General features: G+C 39.8%; 4 protein-coding genes across 5 annotated transcripts; all 4 read left to right on the top strand.

The window, feature by feature from the left end:
• The first annotated feature begins 2,361 nt into the window (after window positions 1-2,361).
• LOC124054451 lies at window positions 2,362-5,309 on the top strand. 2 transcript variants are annotated; one of them, XM_046380462.1, is made up of 5 exons: window positions 2,362-2,514; window positions 2,690-3,379; window positions 4,296-4,421; window positions 4,548-4,549; window positions 4,791-5,309. In XM_046380462.1, the coding sequence occupies exons 1-5, from the start codon at window positions 2,460-2,462 to the stop codon at window positions 4,908-4,910; spliced, it is 993 nt and encodes a 330-aa protein (XP_046236418.1). In that variant the 5' UTR covers window positions 2,362-2,459; the 3' UTR covers window positions 4,911-5,309. The 2 variants fall into 2 exon arrangements, with proteins under 2 accessions (XP_046236418.1, XP_046236417.1); XM_046380461.1 differs by having other exon boundaries at window positions 2,364-2,514; window positions 4,509-4,549; window positions 4,791-5,307.
• Window positions 5,310-7,146: 1,837 nt separating this feature from the next.
• Window positions 7,147-9,578, top strand: LOC124054450 (immunoglobulin kappa light chain-like). Its single transcript, XM_046380460.1, has 5 exons — window positions 7,147-7,267; window positions 7,441-8,130; window positions 8,721-8,846; window positions 8,950-8,993; window positions 9,359-9,578. Exons 1-5 carry the CDS (start codon window positions 7,213-7,215, stop codon window positions 9,476-9,478), a joined length of 1,035 nt encoding a protein of 344 aa, XP_046236416.1. The 5' UTR covers window positions 7,147-7,212; the 3' UTR covers window positions 9,479-9,578.
• Window positions 9,579-14,747: 5,169 nt separating this feature from the next.
• LOC124054452 lies at window positions 14,748-18,421 on the top strand. The gene is made up of 5 exons (XM_046380463.1): window positions 14,748-14,943; window positions 15,111-15,800; window positions 16,342-16,458; window positions 16,546-16,586; window positions 16,875-18,421. Exons 1-5 carry the CDS (start codon window positions 14,889-14,891, stop codon window positions 16,992-16,994), a joined length of 1,023 nt encoding a protein of 340 aa, XP_046236419.1. The 5' UTR covers window positions 14,748-14,888; the 3' UTR covers window positions 16,995-18,421.
• Window positions 18,422-18,836: 415 nt separating this feature from the next.
• LOC124054562 (immunoglobulin kappa light chain-like) lies at window positions 18,837-21,010 on the top strand. The gene is made up of 5 exons (XM_046380721.1): window positions 18,837-19,351; window positions 19,527-20,216; window positions 20,335-20,451; window positions 20,536-20,579; window positions 20,710-21,010. The coding sequence occupies exons 1-5, from the start codon at window positions 19,297-19,299 to the stop codon at window positions 20,827-20,829; spliced, it is 1,026 nt and encodes a 341-aa protein (XP_046236677.1). The 5' UTR covers window positions 18,837-19,296; the 3' UTR covers window positions 20,830-21,010.
• The last annotated feature ends 467 nt before the right edge of the window (window positions 21,011-21,477 follow it).

Genomic DNA, 21,477 nt, shown 5'->3' with positions numbered 1-21,477 from the left:
AAAATGCAAACACAATACAAAATAAAGAGGTTGTTTTACTCTGAAAGAAAACCAATGATATAAACAAGCTGCCCGGAAAACAAAAGGTTAACAAAACCAACAACCCAATTGATAAACATTATCCCAAAATAAACATACAAACTCAAATCAAGGAATTAACAAATATACTTAAATTAAGCAAACAGAGTTGGACCAGATGAACAAATCAAAACCCCAACAAATAAACACAGCAAGCAAAAACTGGCCAAAGTGAAACAAAAGCACTAAAAAGAAATCAAAACAACACAAATGAGGCTAAAACTGATGAAATCTGGTCCAAAAGGAAATAAATAATATAAAAAGGAAAACCAAACAGACTCAACAGCACAGCAGCCACCATCACAGACCAGCAAAGGGGGAAACTGAACCAGCTGGATCCTTTTATGCTGCACCTGAGCAGGGGGAGGAGCCTGGAGGAGTCTTGCTGAACTTCCTGGTTGCATTCATAACCTCACTGCACAACTCCACTGTGGACGAGGAAACATCTACAGTCCTTTTAGTGTGTAAATTTGTGTTCCAAAGTTTAAGCTGACATGAATGATAAATGGACTGTATTTATACTGTGCTTCTTCTAGTCTCACTGATCACTCAAAATGCTTTACAACAGAAAACAGCATTCCCCAGTTCACACATACTTTCATGTCCACTCATCATGAGCAGTAAACATGCACACACATGCAGTCTTATCTACAATTATATGCATTGAAAATGCTTTATTAAAGGATCGCCTAAAGTGCTGCATGTCAGACAGAGTGACCAGCAACACCAGGGCTCCACAGGGGACTGTCCTCTGTCCCTTCCTCTTCACCATCTACACCACAGGCTTCAAGCACTGCACAGAAACCTGCCATCTTCAGGAATTTTCTGATGACTCTGCAGTGGTTGGATGTATTACTGGAGTTGATGAGAGAGAGTACGGGGCTGTAGTGTACAACCTTGTCACTTGAAGCAGGACCACTGTGGAGGTGGTGGAAGAGTAGTACAAGTACTTAGGGGTGTACTTGGACCACAATCGGGACTGGTGCAAGAACGTGGACACAGTGAAATAGCCATGAACAGCAACACTAAGAAATATGTCTCTGTCTGTTCTATCTGTGCCTAAAAAAGGCCTCTCATCGTCCTTTAGTGGGTCTACTTAGTCCCTCCCCTGTACTGTCTCACCATGGTATCTCTGGTTTGCCATCTTCAAAAGGTAATACTGTTATACTCACACTTGTTGAAAGATCGAGTCACTTCATTGCCTTAAACTCCCGTCAGCTCAGCAGGCTGCCGCTGCCTCCAACTTTGGAAGTAGATTAGAGCAGCCCTTCATTTTGCCTGCACAGCTCCGCTTTTCCCTTGCTTTTTCAAAGACTTCATCTTTTCTGGATTTTACTTTGAACCTGCCTCTTTTGGACATCACTGGTTTCAGTTCTTTTCACTCGCTGACACAGTTGAGATGTCCAGGTCTGGGCCAAAGTTTAAGTTCAGACTTAAACTCTCTCTCTCTCTCTCTCTCTCTCCTTCTCTCCAGCATTTAGCTGCTATGAATGTAAAAAGTTATTGTAGTTGAAAAATTAACAAGGGTCAGAAATTGCATTGACAGTCATAGTTTGAGGCAGTAGAGCTTTACTGTCAAAACACTAAGGAAAGCCTGAGATTGTCACTGGTGGGAAGCTGAAGACAGAAAAGCTGAGTATCCCCTTTTATACCAGACAACGTTGTGGAGCAAATGCTGACAGTCAACTTTTCTATACCCATACAAGTCATGGCACGCACATAGGGCCCATGTGCAGGGCTGACACGAGCCGATGAGGTCCAGCGGAAATCGACTGGGCTTGTTTTAAGACATATTGTTGCAGCACAGTGGTGTAGTGGTTAGCACTGCTGCCTTGCAACAACAGGGTTCCAGGTTCTAATCCTGGTCTGGGTCCTTCTGTGTGGAGTTTGCATGTTCTCCCTGTTCTTGTGTGAGTTCAACATCTGTTGGCATATTATAGTATTGAGTACATGTATTATATGCATTTCACTGGTTTTGAAAGTCAGATTTTATTGAATTTTTTTCTTTCTTTGCAGAGTGTCTTTGTCTTAATCATGAAAATGATTCCCTCCTCACTGTAGATAGGTATGTATCTATGTGAAAAGACTCTCACATGGCAGATTTTGCCCACTGTAGACCTCAGTGGATAATTTAGCTTAAAGTTAGATCTAAGTGTGAGTGTCTTTTTACATAATACTATCTTTTGTTATTAATATTTGTCTCTTAGCACACCAGAGAGAAATGTAAAGACCAGCATTGTCGTGTTGCAGATCACTGAACATGTGTTCAGCGTTTCCAAAATAAGACATTCAATCTGATTGGCCGGTCAAACACAGTCCTCTCAGTGAAGAGGAGAGAACATAGAGAGATTCAGCTCACTCATAGCAGCATCTGAAGTGACATGGCACCTCCAACCTTTGCTCTGGTCTTTGCTTGTCTGATTGTGGTGAATATTGGTAAGTTGTATTTTGTTACTGTCTGTCCTCTGCTATACCTTTTAATGTATACTATTACCATATGTTTGGTTGTAATGTGTGTTCATTTATTCTGCAGTACAGCTCATTCCAACATTTTCAGTTGAATGAATTTAATTAAATGTGTGTTTGCTTTGTTTCTTTATCTTCTCCTCAGCTCACACAACAGCTTTAAAGCAGTCATCATTACATTTTCTGTCAGTTGATGTTGGACAAAGTGTGAATTTGTCGTGTTTCTGTCTTGATAAGGGATCACTAACTTTTTACTGGTATAAGGAAACTGTGGGATTCACCCCAAAGCTGGTGTCTTCATTCGCCAGTTATGATGGCAACATCACCCTTCATGATGAATTTAAGAATCCACGTTTCTCAGTGCACACTGAAAATCATGAATATCAGCTGAAGATTTCAGATTTGCAAATTTCAGACTCAGGTACTTACTACTGCATAAAGAACAAGTTCTATTCTTTTGAATTTTGTGAGGGCACAACCATCACCGTAAAGGGATCAGAACTGAAAACCCCAGTTTTGGTCCATCAGTCAGCATCGGAGACCATCCAGCCAGGAGGCTCTGTGACTCTGAACTGTACAGTACACACTGGGACCTGTGATGGAGAACACAGTGTTTACTGGTTCAAAAACTCTGGAGAATCTCATCCAGGACTCATTTACACCCGTGGAGGCAGGAATGATCAGTGTGAGAGGAATCCCAGCACACAAACACACTCCTGTGTCTACAGCTTGCCAATGAAGAACCTGAATGTTTCTCATGCTGGGACCTACTCCTGTGCTGTTGCCTCATGTGGACATATTCTGTTTAGCGACTGGACTAAGTTAGACGTTGACTGTGAGTAACTGTTTTAGGTTGTCTTCTTCGATAAATAACTCCCGAACAGACATGTTTGTAAGTCTACCTTAATATAGTAAACACATGCTAAAATGATTTACTGCTAACTATAATTCTTACTCATATCTGCTCTGACCATGAAGTAGCTCCTTCCTAATGCAACTCCAGTGTGGACACTAAAACATCTACAGTCCTTGTTTTGTGCAAATTTGTTGTCCCAAGTTTAAGCTCATATGAATTGTAAATGGACTGCTAGTCCGTTTGATACAGCTGATACTTCTAGTCTGACTGACCACTCAAAGCTCTTTACAGCAAAGGTCAGCATTCATCAGTTCACACACACACGTTCATGCCGGCTCATCATGAACAGTAACCGTGCACACACAGACACCCATTACTCGCACTGAAAATGCTTTGTGAAGGGATATATTTGTAGTGATCAGAAGCAAAATTTAGACTGACACCATCTCTTTCAGTGTATCAAATAGTCAAGCCAGAATTCTTTTAAGATAGATAACAAACCAGATTAGAAAACACATATGAACTGTGTAATGTCTTCTGGTGTCTGCCTCCTGACAGATGAAGTGGATTCTCTTGTGCATTTCATTTATACTGTAATTCTTCTAGTCAGACTGACCACTCAACAGAATTCGCCAGTTCACACACACTTTCATGTCCGCTCATCATGAGCAGTAACCATGCACACACACGCACAGAGTTGTCCCCAGTTACTTGAGCTGACATGGCTTTATTAAGGGATCTCTTTGTAGCGAAAATTAGAATGACGAACCTGTCTTTCAATGTACAAATGGTCATACCAGCATTATTTTAAGATCAAAATACCCAAAGCAGATGAGAAAAAAACATAAGAATGTAATGTCTCCTGTAATGTCTCCTGGTGTCTGCCTCTCCACAGACGAGGTGGACTCTCTTGTCTCTCTTGTGTATATCTTGAGTGCAGCTTTGTCATTCACCACCATCCTGGTTGTGCTACTGGCTTTCACTGTGTACAAGATGAACAAAAGGAACTGCCAATATACAGGTAACTGTTACTGTTTGAAGATGACAGCAAGTTTTACTGTGTATTGCACTCAAATAAAATGGCTTTCATTTTGTGTGTCACAACCAGAGTCTAACGTGACATTTTCAGCTTCTTCTACAAATGCAGCGGTAAGTGTCAAGTTCTAATGGAAAAACATAGGAATTTTATTAACACAATGTTATCTTATTTTCCTCACCTGTCGGCAGGTGTCATAGAGAGTAATTTAAGCTTTCAAACATCGTTTGTCAGGACTTGGACAATCTAGTTAGTTATATATGCGTAGATATACTATAGGCAGTCATTTTGTTTTTCCTCTCTTGTTCTGTATCTGCTGTAAGAGGGATGAATCATTTGATATTTTCTTCCCAGTTACGTCAAGACACAGAGAACCTTCATTATGCTGCTTTAAAGGATCTCAAGACTGACAGATCCAGAAGACAGAGGAGCAACACCAATGATGAATGCATGTACTCCAGTGTAAAGCAATAGACCTGGACGTGTTTCTTTGCTTTGTTTCTGTATAACAAGATATTTTTTGTTAGGCTATTTAGAATTGTAATGAAATATGAACACCTAAAATCTTTCCACCAATTTCAATGAATATAAAAACTTGACGTACAATAAACTTGCAATGAAACAAAGTCTTGTTACAGTTTCTTTGATGTCTTGTCAGCTGTGAAACACTCTACTCTTTGTCTCCAGAGTTTACAGAAATACATTCACACCTCTGTGTGCACTGCTGGGGTTAGTCTCTCTAAGAGATTTCACAACTGAACCAAGTCTGCGTCAGTGACATCACATGTACAGTATGTACAGAAGTCATCACAGAACGATCTGGCCGGGTTGTTTATTGTGTCCACTGCTACAGACCTGTAAGAAGCTTCTTATAATCACTTTGTAGGTAACAATAAAGTGAGATCATGTCAGAGCTTGTCTGTTCTTTGTCTCTGTGATGTCACGCAGGATGTCTCTCAGTGACACTCAGTTTCTCTCTGAATCTGACCTACAGATCCTGTCCACAACACAAGTATTTTGATCCTTTACTTCAGTCAAAGAACAGATGGCACAATAGTTAATGTTGTAGTTAAAGTGAATATCAGCTTGCTGATGAGCAGAACTAATCATGTTTGAAACGAGTGGGTGTTTACCAGGCACAGAGGGTCAAATGAAATCATTCTACTGAGGTGCATTGTGGGACATGTAGGAGTTTCATGCTGTGCTAATGTGCCTCCACAGGAGGAGTTTCAGCCATATTTTTCTGTCATGTATACATTGACTGGTCACATTTTACTGTTGATTTGTGAACATAACTTCAGCCCAAAGTGTTACCTTAAACTTTGTGTCACTTGTCCTCCATTTGTGTATTTGGCTCTGACCTCCACACCTCCTCCTAACACAGATAACCCACAATGCACACTCCCCTGTGCCCTCAGCTTCTGCTGCTGCTGATATTTTGCTTTCAGTCAGGAAGTCTCATCTATTACTGCAGAGAGCAATGCAACAAAGGTTACTTTAAACATGTCACTTGTGAGTGACAAACTAAATTCCTGGAGTGAACTTAAGGAAAGTAGAGTAGTTTGATAGTAAAAATAGGTGCAATGTTTGTACACAGCATGTTAATGTTGCTAACACATTCTTTAAAATGTGTAGGAAACTGCAAAAAGTTTAACAGTAAGCCGTGAGGATGTTGTAAATCAGGATTAATGGGTAAATTAGAGCTTCTCACCTCCTTTTGTCAAGTATTGACCTACTAATCTGCACCACCCGGGTGATGTCCAGACATTTTTCAGCTGAGGGTGCAGCTTTGATGAAACTGCTGTCAAACCGGAAGATCACTTGACAGTGAAGGATGTTCAAGTTTCTTGTACTCTTGTCACTGCATGCAATCATTTTTTTTCTCGCTAAAAATAAATCATGAGTATTGTATATTAGTGACGCACATTGAATTATTACTCTGAATCTGAAACCACAACGTTTCACAACAAGAGAAACCACAACACGTTTTCTGAAATGCTCTAAATGTGTAAAGTAAAATTTGCATTCATTTATTCATTGATTTATTTTTATCTTTTCTGTCTATTCTTTAACCGTGGTAACTCACCCTCACACCTGTCTGAGTGCAACAACAGAGTGAGGGAGAGATGACTCAGATTACTTTTATAAACTGTAAAAATCACAATACACAACACAGATGTAGTTTATTTCTCATCTTCCCCCTGATGGTCTGAAGGTATCTGGTTGCAATGAACAAGTGGAGATTGGAACATGAGCTACGTTCAAGTGTGGAGCAACTCAAGTATTTAAAGTGTAGTGAGGCTTACACAGTGATGAGGTGACAGTTTATTACTCATCACTATTTTGGCACACATTTGTTTTTCTGTATTTCTTTATATTATTGAAAGTAAAATTTTACTTTTGTCGAGCCAGACTTGTGTGTCCAAATCATGATTTTCTTCTCATTGTAGATTTTGTATATGAACACATTTTCACATGCCAAACCTTACACACTGTAGACCCCAGTGGATTTTAAAGCTTCAAGTTAATTAGTTAGTTGGCTGAAATGTTAGTGAATCCATAAAACTTTCATTTGTTATTGATAATTGTCGCGTAGCATACCAGCGAGATGTGCATAAATGTAATGACCAACACTGTGATCATACAGTAGTGAGCATGTTTTCAGTGTTTCCAAAATAAGACGTAGAATCTGATTGGCCAGTCAAACACAGTCCTCTCAGAGAAGGGGAGAGAACATAAAAAGATTCAACTCACTCATCGCAGCAACTGTAGCGCGATGGCACCTCCAAACTTTGCTTTGTGCTTCACGTGTCTGTTGGTGGTGAATATGGGTAAGTTGTATTTTGTTAAGGACTATTGCTTACGATACAAAAAATGTTATTATTATATACTATAACCATATGTTTGCTTTTCGTGTGTTCGTGAATTACATTGTGCAGCTCATTATAACATGTAAGAATTGATTTAAATGTGTATTGTCTTCATGTCTTCATCTTCTCCTCAGCTCACACAACAGCTTTAAAGCAGTCATCATTACATTTTCTATCAGCCAATGTTGGGGAAAGCGTCACTTTGTCCTGCTCCTGTCCTGATGATGAATCAGTGATCTTTCACTGGTATAAGCAAACTGCAGGACTGAACCCAAAGCTGGTGTCTTCACTCTACAGTTATAATGCTGACAGCACTCTTCATGATGAATTTAAGAATCCACGTTTCTCAGTGGACACTGAAAATCGTAAATATCGGCTGAAGATTTCAGATTTGCGTATTTCAGACTCAGGTACTTACTACTGTATAGGGAGCAATCTAAATGAACTTGAATTTTGTGAGGGCATAACCATCACCGTAAAGGGATCAGAACTGAAAATCCCAGTCTTGGTCCATCAGTCAGCACCGCAGACCATCCAGCCAGGAGGCTCTGTGACTCTGAACTGTACAGTACACAATGGGACCTGTGATGAAGAACACAGTGTTTACTGGTTCAAAAACTCTGGAGAATCTCCTCCAGGACTCATTTACACCCACGGAGGCAGGAAAGGTCAGTGTGAGAGGAAACCCAGCGCACAAACACACTCCTGTGCTTACAATTTGACAATGGAGAACCTGAATGTTTCTCATGCTGGGACCTACTACTGTGCTGTTGCCTCATGTGGACACATACTGTTTGGAAATGGGACCAAGCTGGACTTTAAGTGTGAGTAGCTGTTCTAACAGAGGTTGTCTTATTTGATCAAAAACTCCTTAACAGACAGATTTGTAAGTCTACTTCAATTATGATGCTCACATTTTAACATGAATTGCAGCTCACAATAATAATTTTTTGTGTCTGCACTGACCATGAAGTAGCTCCTTCCTAATGCAACTCCACTGTGGGAGATAAAACATCTGCAGTCCTTGTCTTGTGCAAATTAATAATCCAAAGTTTAAGCTCATATGAATGATAGACAGACTTTATTTATACTGCACTTCTTCTATTCTGACTGACCACTCAAAACACTTTACATCGGAATTCAACAGTTCGCACACACTTTCATGGCTGCTCATCATGAGCAGTAACCATGCACACACACATGCACACTCGACCCCCATTACTTGAACTGATATGGCTTTATACAGGGATCTCTTTGTAGCAAGCAGCAGCAAAAATTAGAATGACAAACCTATCTTTCAACATACAAATGGTCGTGTCGTATTGTTTTCATAATAATAACATAAAAAAATAAAAATAAAAATAGCCATATAATATAATATCTCCTGTAATGTCTGCTGTCTGCCTCTCCACAGATGAGGTGGACTCTCTTGTCTCTCCTGTGTATATCTTGAGTGCAGCTTTGTCATTCACCACCATCCTGGTTGTGTTACTGGCTTTCACAGTGTACAAGTTTAGCAAAAGGAACTGCCAATATACAGGTAACTGTTACTGTTTGAAGATGACAGCAGTTGTTAGAGTTGTTAGATGACAGAGTGTGTTAGATTTAAATAAAATAACCTTCATTTTGTGTGTCACAACCAGAGTCTAATGTGACATTTTCAACAGCTTCTGCTCCAAATGCAGCGGTAAGTGTCATTTTCTATTGAAAAAGTAAAGGAATTTTAAAAGGACAACATTAATTTTTTTTGCCTGTCATCAGATGTCACAGGGAGTAATTTATGCTGTGAAACATCGTTTCAGCATTATGGGTCAGCTTTGGCTGCTAGCAGTCAGAAGTCAGGATATGGACAATTTAATTGGTCACAGATACACAGATTCAATGTCTGTTTGGGGGCATCATTATTATTAATTATTGCACACACGATTCATTTCAGCTCATTCATTTTGTTTTTCTCTATATGAAGCTTGCTGTGTTCCATACACATCTTTTCTTGCTGTATCTGTTCTGATACCAATGAATTCTTTTATTTATTTATTTATTTCATATCAGGTGTGTCAAGATGCAGAAAACCTTCATTATGCTGCTTTAGGTGACCTCAACGTCAACAGATCCAGAAGACAGAGGAGCAACACCAATAACGAATGTGTGTACTCCAGTGTAAAGCAGTAGACCCAGATGTGTTTTTGTCCTTTTTCAATTTGATTCAATCAATTTATTTATTTTATTACATATAAAGTCTTCCCTTGTAATAAACTTGCAGTGAAAGAAAGTATGGTGTCGGAGGGTTTCTCTGTAGTGATACCAGTTGTGAAACATCTGCTGACTTCTCCCGTTTCTCCTCACATTTCAAAGAAACACACTCACACCTCTGAAGTGCTGCTGGGATTACCTTCTCTAGAATTTCCACAACTGAACCAATCCTGCATAAGTGACATCAGGTGTATGTACACCCACAGGGTATCACAAAGTATCAAAGCTTTCTTTCCAGGTTGTTTATGGTGTACATTGTCACAAACCTGTAAGAAGCTTCTTAAAACTACTTTGTAGGTAACAGTAAAGTAAGGACATGTCAGAGCCTTTCTGTTCTTTGTCTCTGCCGTTTCAGACGTGAAGTAAGTAAGTAAGTCATTCTTTATTTAATAATTTAATTTAATCTTTACCAAAGCATCTTAAAGGAGAAAACTCAGCAACTGATCATCTCTGTGGGTTCCAGATTTCAGGCAGTCATTCATAGCAAAGGATTTCCTCCAAGTATTAAAAACAAGCCTTATATTTGCAATTATGTTAGTTGATTCCATGATTTACGAGCCGCCAAAAATGGGGTGGGTGCATAAAAATGGCTTCCTGAATGGTTAATGCCACACTTTTGTTAAACCCCTTGAAATAAGGTCTTCACTTAGCTTACATCTTGAGTGTTTTCTCCTGTGAGCATCTTACACGTTGCTGATGAACCACAGTTTCTTTTTGGGGAACACTGCTTGTCAGTGCAAAAGTGGGTAGGTTGAACTTGGCCAAAAAGTTGCTTAGCAGTGGTCGGGTCTAATTACAAGAATGTCAGGCTGCAGCTGACACAGGCCCCAGGACACACTGTGACCTGTGGTGGCAAACACATTTTGACTGGTTCAAATACTCTTAAGAACCTCATTGAGGACTTTTTTTTTCAACCCATGGGGGCAGGAACAATCAGTGAGAGAAACAGACAAACACACTTGTGTCTAAAAGTTGCCAACTACTGCACTACTGTGCTGCTACCTCATGTGCACATCTACTATTTGGACACAAGACCAAGTTGGACCCTGTGTGATTAATTGCTGTAGCATAGTTTTGCATTTGATAAAAAAAATAAAATAAAATTAAAATAAATAACTGACACACTTGTAAGCCTTTCATAAAATAATACTCAAATACTAACATGAATTACTGCTCACTATAATAATTACTCATGTCTGCACTAACTTATCAAGTAATTCCTTTCTAATGCAGCTGTGGCAAGGAGTGCTGGTTTAATTTGAAATTTTCAGCTAAATTTAAGAGCTGACAACACCACCTGGGGACTTGCACCCCAGGATGTGAAAATCTAGAAGTATAATAAATAAGGAATCTACAGAGGACGCCGGTTCAAGACTGAGGAGGCAGAGACAGTAGATTCGGTAAAGTAAATAAATTTAATTGAAACACTGCAATTTAATCAAAGCTAAAGCCACAACAACAAAGGATGGAAACTGCTGGAAAAAAAGGAAAATGCAAACACAATACAAAATAAAGAGGTTGTTTTACTCTGAAAGAAAACCAATGATATAAACAAGCTGCCTGGAAAACAAAAGGTTAACAAAATCCAACAAAACCAACAACCCAATTGATAAACATTATCCCAAAATAAACATACAAACTCAAATCAAGGAATTAACAAATATACTTAAATTAAGCAAACCAGATGAACAAATCAAAACCCCAACAAATAAACACAGCAAGCAAAAACTTGCCAAAGTGAAACAAAAGCACTCAAAAGAAATCAAAACAGCACAAATGAGGCTAAAACAGATGAAAACTGGTCCAAAAGGAAAGAAATAATATAAAAAGGAAAACCAAACAGACTCAACAGCACAGCAGCCACCATCACAGACCAGCAAAAGGGAGAAACTGAGCCAGCTGGATCCTTTTATGCTGCACCTGAGCAGGGGGAGGAGCTAGGAGGAGTCTTGCTGAACTTCCTGGTTGCATTCATAACCTCACTACACAGCTCCACTGTGGAAGAGGAAACATCTACAGTCCTTTTAGTGTGTAAATTTGTGTTCCAACGTTTAAGCTGACATGAATGATAAATGGATTGTATTTATACTGTGCTTCTTCTAGTCTCACTGATCACTCAAAATGCTTTACAACAGAAAACAGCATTCCCCAGTTCACACATACTTTCATGTCCACTCATCATGAGCAGTAAACATGCACACACACATGCAGTCTTGTCTACAATTATATGCATTGAAAATGCTTTATTAAATAATCGCCTAAAGTGCTGCATGTCAGACAGAGTGACCAGCAACACCGGGGCTCCACAGGGGACTGTCCTCTGTCTCTTCCTCTTCACCATCTACACCACAGGCTTCAAGCACTGCACAGAAACCTGCCATCTTCAGGAATTTTCTGATGACTCTGCAGTGGTTGGATGTATTACTGGAGGTGATGAGAGAGAGTACAGGGCTGTAGTGTACAACCTTGTCACTTGAAGCAGGACCACTGTGGAGGTGGTGGAAGACTAGTACAAGTACTTAGGGGTGTACTTGGATCACAAACTGGACTGGTTCAAGAACGTGGACATGGTCTACAGAAAGGGCCAGAGCCGCCTCTATTTTCTGAGGCGACTGAGGTCCTTCAACATCTGCAGGACGATGCTGAGGATGTTCTATGAGTCGGTGGTGTCCAGTGCCATCACATAAGCTGTTGCCTGCTGGGGCAGCTGCCTGAGGGTGAGGGACACTAACAGACTCAACAGAGTCATCAGGAACTGGACTCTCTGAAAGTGGTGTCTGGGAGGAGGATGTTGTCCAAAATAAGGAATATACTGGACTTCCCCTCTCACCCTCTCCGCAATGTGCTAATCAGCTACAGGAGCTCATTCAGTCAGAGACTCTTATTCCCACGGTACACCACAGAGCGACACAGGAAATCATTCCTGTCTGTTGCCATCAAACTATTGAACTCTGTACTGTAACAGACACACATACTCTTCCCTGGAAATGTATAAATGCACAGACCTATAAATGTAAATAACTGATATTTTACATTTATATACCTGATATTTTTATATTTTATACTTATTTTAGTTTTATCCTGTTATATATTTTTCACTTTCTTTCTTGGAAAATTGCAATGTCTGTACGAAAAAGAATTTCCCCTCTGGGAGAAATAAAGGAATTCTGACTCTGATCACATTGTAACGAACAGCAGCAACAATCAGAATAGCCAACAGCTCTTTCAATGTACAGATGGTCATATCAGCATTATTTTAATATAGATATTCAAAGCAGAGAAAAAGGAGGTTTGTCAAGCGTTCATTTGTCCCCTCACAATGGTCATGGATGGGCAATTTTAGTTGAGTCAGTGGTTAAAGAGGCTCAACATCTGAACTCAGATCATGGTAATGGCCCACCTGGGAAACTATACGTTCTGTATTCTGCATGTTCCATGGTTCTGCAGTGGGTCCACATGCCTGTCATCCTCGGGTTTCCTGTATTCTCAGTCTCCCGAAAGCAGCGCCTCTGGTGGCCTTCCATGAACAGCAACACTAAGGAATATGTCTCTGTCTGTTCCTATCTGTGCCTAAACAAGGCCTTTCGTCATCCTTTAGTGGGTCTACTTAGTCCCTCCCCTATACTGTCTCACCATGGTATCTCTGGTTTGGCATCTTCAAAAGGTAATACTGTTATACTCACACTTGTTGAAAGATCAAGTCACTTCATTGCCTTAAACTCCCGTCAGCTCAGCAGGCTGCCGCTGCCTCCAACTTTGGAAGTAGATTAGAGCAGCCCTTCATTTTGCCTGCACAGCTCCGCTTTTCCCTTGCTTTTTCGAAGACTTCATCTTTTCTGGATTTTACTTTGAACCTGCTTCTTTTGGACATCACTGGTTTCAGTTCTTTTCACTCGCTGACACAGTTGAGATGTCCAGGTCTGGGCCAGAGTTTAAGTTCAGACTTAAACTCTCTCTCTCTCTCTCCCTCCCTCCTCTCCAGCATTTAGCTGCTATGAATGTAAAAAGTTATTGGAGCTGAAAAATTAACAAGGGTCAGAAATTGCATTGACAGTCATAGTTTGAGGCAGTAGAGCTTTACTGTCAAAACACTAAGGAAAGCCTGAGATTGTCACTGGTGAGAAGCTGAAGACAGAAAAGCTGAGTATCCCCTTTCATACCAGACAACGTTGTGGAGCAAATGCTGACAGTCAACTTTTCTATACCCATACAAGTCATGGCACGCACATAGGGCCCATGTGCAGGGCTGACACGAGCCGATGAGGTCCAGTGGTCATCGACTGGGCTTGTTTTAAGACATATATGGATTTTGTTGTGGCACAGTGGTGTAGTGGTTAGCACTGTCGCCTCACAGCAACAGGGTTCCAGGTTCTAATCCCGGTCTGGGTCCTTGTGGAGTTTGCATGTTCTCCGTGGGTTTGCATGAGTTTTCTCCAGGTACTCCAGCTTCCTAACACAATCCCAGAAAAAAACATGCAAATTAGGTTAATTGGCTACTCCACATTGCCCCTAGGTGTGAGTGTGCATGTGTGGTTGTCTGTCTTTGTGTATCAGCCCTGCGATTGTGACCAGTTCAGAGTGAGCCCCGCCTCTTGCCCATAGTCAGCTGGGAAAAGCTCCAGCCCCCTTTGCGACCCTGACGGATAAGTGATACAGAAAATGGATGGATTTTATTATTAAGTGCTGGGGAGCAAGATTTGTGTCATGCACTAACATCATTAAGACCTGCTGCAGTCTGATTCAATTCTCAGTCAAATCTTGGTCAGTGCCACTATGTGCATGCCCACTTCAGACACCAGTTTCTCCAAGAGGCCTCAGCACTCCTTTCTTTTATACATACAGTTTAACATATTGCTCACATAAGCTCATTCAACACCTGTTGGCATATTATAGCATCAAGTATATGCATTATATGCATTTCACTGGTTTTGAAAGTCAGATTTTATTGAATTTTTTTCTTTCTTTGCAGAGTGTCTTTGTCTTAATCGTGAAAATGATTCCCTCCTCACTGTAGATAGGTATGTGTCTATGTGAAAAGACTCTCACATGCCAAACCCACTGTAGACCTCAGTGGATAATTTAGCTTAAAGTTAGATCTAAGTGTGAGTGTCTTTTTACATAATACTATCTTTTGTTATTAATATTTGTCTCTTGGCGCACCAGAGAGAAATGTAAAGACCAGCACTGTCGTGTTGCAGATCACTGAACATGTGTTCAGTGTTTCCAAACTAAGACATTCAATCTGATTGGCCGGTCAAACACAGTCCTCTCAGTGAAGAGGAGAGAACATAGAGAGATTCAGCTCACTCATAGCAGCATCTGAAGTGACATGGCACCTCCAACCTTTGCTCTGTGCTTCGCTTGTCTGATTGTGGTGAATATTGGTAAGTTGTATTTTGTTACTGTCTGTCCTCTGCTATACCTTTTAATGTATACTATTACCATATGTTTGGTTGTAATATGTGCCCATTTATTCAGTAGTACAACTGATTCAAACATGTTAGAGTTTAATTAAATGTGTGTTTGCTTTGTTTCTTCATCTTCTCCTCAGCTCACACAACAGCTTTAAAGCAGTCATCATTACATTTTCTATCAGTTGATGTTGGGGAAAGTGTGACCTTGTCATGCTTTTGTCTCAATAAGGTATCACAAATCTTTTACTGGTATAAGCAAACTGTAGGACTGACGCCTAAGCTGGTGTCTTCAGTCTACAGTTACAATGCTTACAGGGTCTTTTATGATGAATTTAATAATCCACGTTTCTCAGTGGACACTGAAAATCATGAATATCAGCTGAAGATTTCAGATTTGCGTATTTCAGACTCAGGTACTTACTACTGCATAAAGAGCAATTTCACTGAATTTGAATTTTGTGAGGGTACAACCATAAATGTGAAGGGTTCAGGTCTGAACATCCCAGTTTTGGTCCATCAGTCAGCACCGCAGACCATCCAGCCAGGAGGCTCTGTGACTCTGAACTGCACAGTACACAATGGGACCTGTGATGGAGAACACAGTGTTTACTGGTTCAAAAACTCTGGAGAATCTCATCCAGAACATATTTATACTCATGGAGACAGGAATGATCAGTGTGAGAGGAAACAAAACACACAAACACACTCCTGTGTCTACAATTTGCCAATGAAGAACCTGAATGTTTCTCATGCTGGGACCTACTACTGTGCTGTTGCCTCATGTGGACACATACTGTTTGGAGACGCAACCAAGCTGGACTTTAAGTGTGAGTAGCTGCTTTAGCAGAAGTTATCTCATTTGATCAAAAACTCCTTAACAGACAGATTTATAAGTCACTCACATTTTAACATGAATTGCAGCTCACAATAATAATTTTTTGTGTCTGCACTGACCATGAAGTAGCTCCTTCCTAATGCAACTCCACTGTGGGAGATAAAACATCTGCAGTCCTTGTCTTGTGCAAATTAATAATACAAAGTTTAAGCTGATATGAATGATAGACAGACTTTATTTATACTGCACTTCTTCTATTCTGACTGACCACCAGAGTTTACAACAGAGTTCACAGTTCACACACACTTTGGCTAACCATGCACACACACGCGCTGAGTTGTCCCCAATTACTTGAACTAATATGTCTATTAACAGATCTCTTTGTAGCGAGCAGCAGCAGAAATTAGAATGACGACCCTGTTTTTCAATGTACAAATGGTCGTGTCAGTATTGTGTTAAGATTTCAAAATGCCCAAACCAGATGAGAAAAAAACATAAGGATATAATGTCTCCGGGTGTCTGCCTCTCCACAGATGAGGTGGACTCTCTTGTGTATATCTTGAGTGCAGCTTTGTCATGCACCACCGTCCTGGTTGTGTTACTGGCTTTCACAGTGTACAAGATGAACAAAAGGAAGTGCCAATATACAGGTAACTGTTACTGTTTGAAGATGACAGCAAGTTTTACTGTGTATTGCACTCAAATAAAATGGCCTTCATTTTGTGTGTCACAACCAGAGTCTAACCTGACATTTTCAGCTTCTTCTACAAATGCAGCGGTAAGTGTCAAGTTCTAACGGAAAAACATAGGAATTTTATTAACACAATGTTATCTTATTTTCCTCACCTGTCAGCAGGTGTCATAGAGAGTTTAAACTTTAAACTTTCAAACATCGTTTGTCAGGACTTGAACAATCTAGTTGGTCATGGATGCACAGATATACTATAGGCAGTCATTACTATTAATTATTGCACACACAATTGATTCCTGAGCACTCATTTTGTTTTTCCTCTCTTGTTCTGTATCTGCTGTAAGAGGGATGAATCATTTGATATTTTCTTCCCAGTTACGTCAAGACACAGAGAACCTTCATTATGCTGCTTTAAAGGATCTCAAGACTGACAGATCCAGAAGACAGAGGAGCAACACCAATACTGAATGCGTGTACTCCAGTGTAAAGCAGTAGACCTGGACGTGTTTCTTTGCTTTGTTTCTGTATAACAAGATATTTTTTATTAGGCTATTTAGAATTGTCCTGAAATATGAACACCTAAAATCTTTCCATCAAATTTCAATGAATATAAAAACTTGATATACAATAAACTTGCAATGAAACAAAGTCTTGTTACAGTTTCTTTGATGTCTTGTCAGCTGTGAAACACTCTACTCTTTGTCTCCAGAGTTTACAGAAATACATTCACACCTCTGTGTGTACTGCTGGGGTTAGTCTCTCTAAGAGATTTCACAACTGAACCAAGTCTGCGTCAGTGACATCACATGTACAGTATGTACAGAAGTCATCACAGAACGATCTGGCTGGGTTGTTTATTGTGTCCACTGCTACACACCTGTAAGAAGCTTCTTATAACTTCTTTGTAGGTAACAGTAAAGTGAGATCACGTCAGAGCTTGTCTGTTCTTTGTCTCTGTGATGTCACGCAGGATGTCTCTCAGTGACTCTCAGTTTCTCTCTGAATCTGACCTACAGATCCTGTCCACAACACAAGTATTTTGATCCTTTACTTCAGTCGAAGAACAGATGGCACAATAGTTAATGTTGTAGTTAAAGTGAATATCAGCTTGCTGATGAGCAGAACTAATCATGTTTGAAACGAGTGGGTGTTTACCAGGCACAGAGGGTCAAATGAAATCATTCTACTGAGGTGCATTGTGGGACATGTAGGAGTTTCATGCTGTGCTAATGTGCCTCCACAGGAGGAGTTTCAGCCATATTTTTCTGTCATGTATACATTGACTGGTCACATTTTACTGTTGATTTGTGAACATAACTTCAGCCCAAAGTGTTACCTAAAACTTTGTGTCACTTGTCCTCCATTTGTGTATTTGGCTCAGACCTCCACACCTCCTCCTAACACAGATAACCCACAATGCACACTCCCCTGTGCCCTCAGCTTCTGCTGCTGCTGATATTTTGCTTTCAGTCAGGAAGTCTCATCCACTACTGCAGAGAGCAACGCAACAAAGGTTACTTTAAACATGTCACTTGTGAGTGACAAACTAAATTCCTGGAGTGAACTTAAGGAAAGTAGAGTAGTTTGATAGTAAAAATAGGTGCAATGTTTGTACACAGCATGTTAATGTTGCTAACACATTCTTTAAAATGTGTAGGAAACTGCAAAAAGTTTAACAGTAAGCCGTGAGGATGTTGTAAATCAGGATTAATGGGTAAATTAGAGCTTCTCAACTCCTTTTGTCAAGTATTGACCTACTAATCTGCACCACCCGGGTGATGTCCAGACATTTTTCAGCTGAGGGTGCAGCTTTGATGAAACTGCTGTCAAACCGGAAGATCACTTGACAGTGAAGGATGTTCAAGTTTCTTGTACTCTTGTCACTGCATGCAATCATTTTTTTTCTCGCTAAAAATAAATCATGAGTATTGTATATTAGTGACGCACATTGAATTATTACTCTGAATCTGAAACCACAACGTCTCACAACAAGGGAAACCACAACACGTTTTCTGAAATGCTCTAAATGTGTAAAGTAAAACTTGCATTCATTTACTCATTGATTTATTTTTATCTTTTCTGTCTATTCTTTAACCGTGGTAACTCACCTTCACACCTGTCTGAGTGCAACAACAGAGTGAGGGAGAGATGACTCAGATTACTTTTATAAACTTTAAAAATCACAATACACAACACAGATGTAGTTTATTTCTCATCTTCCCCTGATGGTCTGAAGGTATCTGGTTGCAATGAACAAGTGGAGATTGGAACATGAGCTACGTTCAAGTGTGGAGCAGCTCAAGTATTTAAAGTGTTGTGAGGCTCACACAGTGATGAGGTGACAGTTTATTACTCATCAATACTTTGGCACACATTTGTTTTTCTGTATTTCTTTATATTACTGAAAGTAAAATTTTATTTTTGTCGAGCCAGACTTGTGTGTCCAAATCATGATTTTCTTCTCATTGTAGATTTTGTATATGAACACATTTTCACATGCCAAACCTTACACACTGTAGACCCCAGTGGATTTTAAAGCTTCAAGTTAATTAGTTAGTTGGCTGAAATGTTAGTGAATCCATAAAACTTTCATTTGTTATTGATAATTGTCTCGTAGCATACCAGTGAGATGTGCATAAATGCAATGACCAACACTGTGATCATACAGTAGTGAGCATGTTTTCAGTGTTTCCAAAATAAGACGTAGAATCTGATTGGCCGGTCAAACATAGTCCTCTCAGAGAAGGGGAGAGAACATAAAGAGATTCAACTCACTCATCGCAGCAACTGTAGCGCGATGGCACCTCCAAACTTTGCTTTGTGCTTCACGTGTCTGTTGGTGGTGAATATGGGTAAGTTGTATTTTGTTAAGGACTATTGCTTATGATACAAAAAATGTTATTATTATATACTATAACCATATGTTTGCTTGTAATCTGTGTTCGTGAATTACATTGTTCAGCTCATTATAACATGTAAGAATTTAATTAAATGTATATTGTCTTCATGTCTTCATCTTCTCCTCAGCTCACACAACAGCTTTAAAGCAGTCATCATTACATTTTCTATCAGCCAGTGTTGGGGAAAGCATCACTTTGTCCTGCTCCTGTCCTGATGATGAATCAGTGATCTTTCACTGGTATAAGCAAACTGCAGGACTGAACCCAAAGCTGGTGTCTTCAGTCTACAGTTATAATGCTGACAGCACTCTTCATGATGAATTTAAGAATCCACGTTTCTCAGTGGACACTGAAAATCATAAATATCGGCTGAAGATTTCAGATTTGCGTATTTCAGACTCAGGTACTTACTACTGTATAGGGAGCAATCTAAATGAACTTGAATTTTGTGAGGGCATAACCATCACCGTAAAGGGATCAGAACTGAAAATCCCAGTCTTGGTCCATCAGTCAGCACCGCAGACCATCCAGCCAGGAGGCTCTGTGACTCTGAACTGTACAGTACACACTGGGACCTGTGATGGAGAACACAGTGTTTACTGGTTCAAAAACTCTGGAGAATCTCCTCCAGGACTCATTTACACCCACGGAGGCAGGAATGGTCAGTGTGAGAGGAAACCCAGCACACAAACACACTCCTGTGCTTACAATTTGACAATGGAGAGCCTGAATGTTTCTCATGCTGGGACCTACTACTGTGCTGTTGCCTCATGTGGACACATACTGTTTGGAAATGGGACCAAGCTGGACTTTGATTGTAAGTAACTTTTCTTGCAGAGGCTGGTGCATTTTTCACGTCCTCCTTGTTACATTCAAAACAATCATAAGAAACCGAAAACATACTGAAGCTCTTTTTGTTATGTCTTTCCTTCCAGATGAGGTTGACTTGGTGTATTTCTGGAGAGCAGTTTCAGCATGCACCACCATCTTTGTTGCTTTACTGGCCTTCTTGCTGTGCATGATGAACAAGAGAAACAACTGCCAATATAAAGGTAACTGTTACTGTTTGTATCTGATAGCCTGATTTCACTGAACATGACTTTTGAATAAAGAGGATTTTCCTGTTTCACAACCAGAAACTCAAGCAAGATGTTCAGCTTCCTCCACAGCGAATAAAGAGGTGAATTAATACCTTTGACTGTAAAGTAACTGTTGAATCACCATCCAGACACATTTTATTGCACAATCAATATTGTTCTAATTTATGTGAAGAACAAAATAATCTTATGTGTTATATATTTTCTTACCAGGATTGCCAAAATGCAGACAACCTCTATTACGCTGCTCTAAGTACAAATCTGCACAAGAGATCAAGAGGACGGAGGGATCAAACCTGGACTGAGTGTGTGTACTACAGTGCAAACCATTAGAACGTGACTTATTGTATTTGTACTTCTGAGTAAGACAAGATTTTTATAGTAATTATGTATACTGATGGATTTTAACCAAATAATGTAAGTGATTTTCTGTGTGTATGTCTTATCATTAACGATCATATAAACATAATAAAACCTTGGAGCACTTTGATTTCCAATCACTATGTGTGTGTGTTCAGTCAAGTTACTCAGTTACTCAGGCTTCTTCATACATGAGTGGCACTACATTTATCATAGTGACCTCACCCAATAGGCGAGAGAGTAGTGAAACAGGCACAGACGGGCCTCTGATTGACCTAAAAATGTGAAGTTTTACTGTAAGTCAGGTTCTGTCTTTGAGATGACATTTTACATGTATCTGAAACATCTTCATGCAGCTTTAGTACTTTAGCTGTACCTTCCCAGATACTTTAGCTGTACCTCCCCAGATTATCTCAGATGGAATCAGGTTTTTTTGTGTGGGCTTACAATTGAGCATACGGCATAAAAACTTTTACAGTAAACACATTTCAAGTCACAGTCCATAATACAGATTGTATAGAAGATTTATTACCACATAGAATGAAGAAATATTAACAGGACACAGTAGTACAGAGAGCCAACCAGCAGTTTTTAAACATCTAAAAGGATTTTATGTTGCAG

This window comes from Scatophagus argus, chromosome 23, assembly GCF_020382885.2.
Source record: "Scatophagus argus isolate fScaArg1 chromosome 23, fScaArg1.pri, whole genome shotgun sequence".
Lineage (NCBI taxonomy): Eukaryota > Metazoa > Chordata > Actinopteri > Scatophagidae > Scatophagus > Scatophagus argus.
This window is presented reverse-complemented; position numbering and strand designations above follow the sequence as displayed.

Bases quoted from the DNA above. Each gene is read 5' to 3' on its own strand.
- LOC124054452 (XM_046380463.1), top strand. From the start codon at position 14,889: ATGGCACCTCCAACCTTTGCTCTGTGCTTCGCTTGTCTGATTGTGGTG. The intron at 14,944-15,110 runs GTAAGTTGTATT...TCTTCTCCTCAG, and splicing joins TCTGATTGTGGTGAATATTG to CTCACACAACAGCTTTAAAG. The intron at 16,459-16,545 runs GTAACTGTTACT...TGTCACAACCAG, and splicing joins AAGGAAGTGCCAATATACAG to AGTCTAACCTGACATTTTCA.
- LOC124054450 (XM_046380460.1), top strand. From the start codon at position 7,213: ATGGCACCTCCAAACTTTGCTTTGTGCTTCACGTGTCTGTTGGTGGTG. The intron at 8,131-8,720 runs GTGAGTAGCTGT...GCCTCTCCACAG, and splicing joins GACCAAGCTGGACTTTAAGT to ATGAGGTGGACTCTCTTGTC. The intron at 8,847-8,949 runs GTAACTGTTACT...TGTCACAACCAG, and splicing joins AAGGAACTGCCAATATACAG to AGTCTAATGTGACATTTTCA.
- LOC124054562 (XM_046380721.1), top strand. From the start codon at position 19,297: ATGGCACCTCCAAACTTTGCTTTGTGCTTCACGTGTCTGTTGGTGGTG. The intron at 20,217-20,334 runs GTAAGTAACTTT...CTTTCCTTCCAG, and splicing joins GACCAAGCTGGACTTTGATT to ATGAGGTTGACTTGGTGTAT. The intron at 20,452-20,535 runs GTAACTGTTACT...TTTCACAACCAG, and splicing joins AAACAACTGCCAATATAAAG to AAACTCAAGCAAGATGTTCA.
- LOC124054451 (XM_046380461.1), top strand. From the start codon at position 2,460: ATGGCACCTCCAACCTTTGCTCTGGTCTTTGCTTGTCTGATTGTGGTG. The intron at 3,380-4,295 runs GTGAGTAACTGT...GCCTCTCCACAG, and splicing joins GACTAAGTTAGACGTTGACT to ACGAGGTGGACTCTCTTGTC. The intron at 4,550-4,790 runs GTAAGTGTCAAG...TTTTCTTCCCAG, and splicing joins CTTCTTCTACAAATGCAGCG to TTACGTCAAGACACAGAGAA.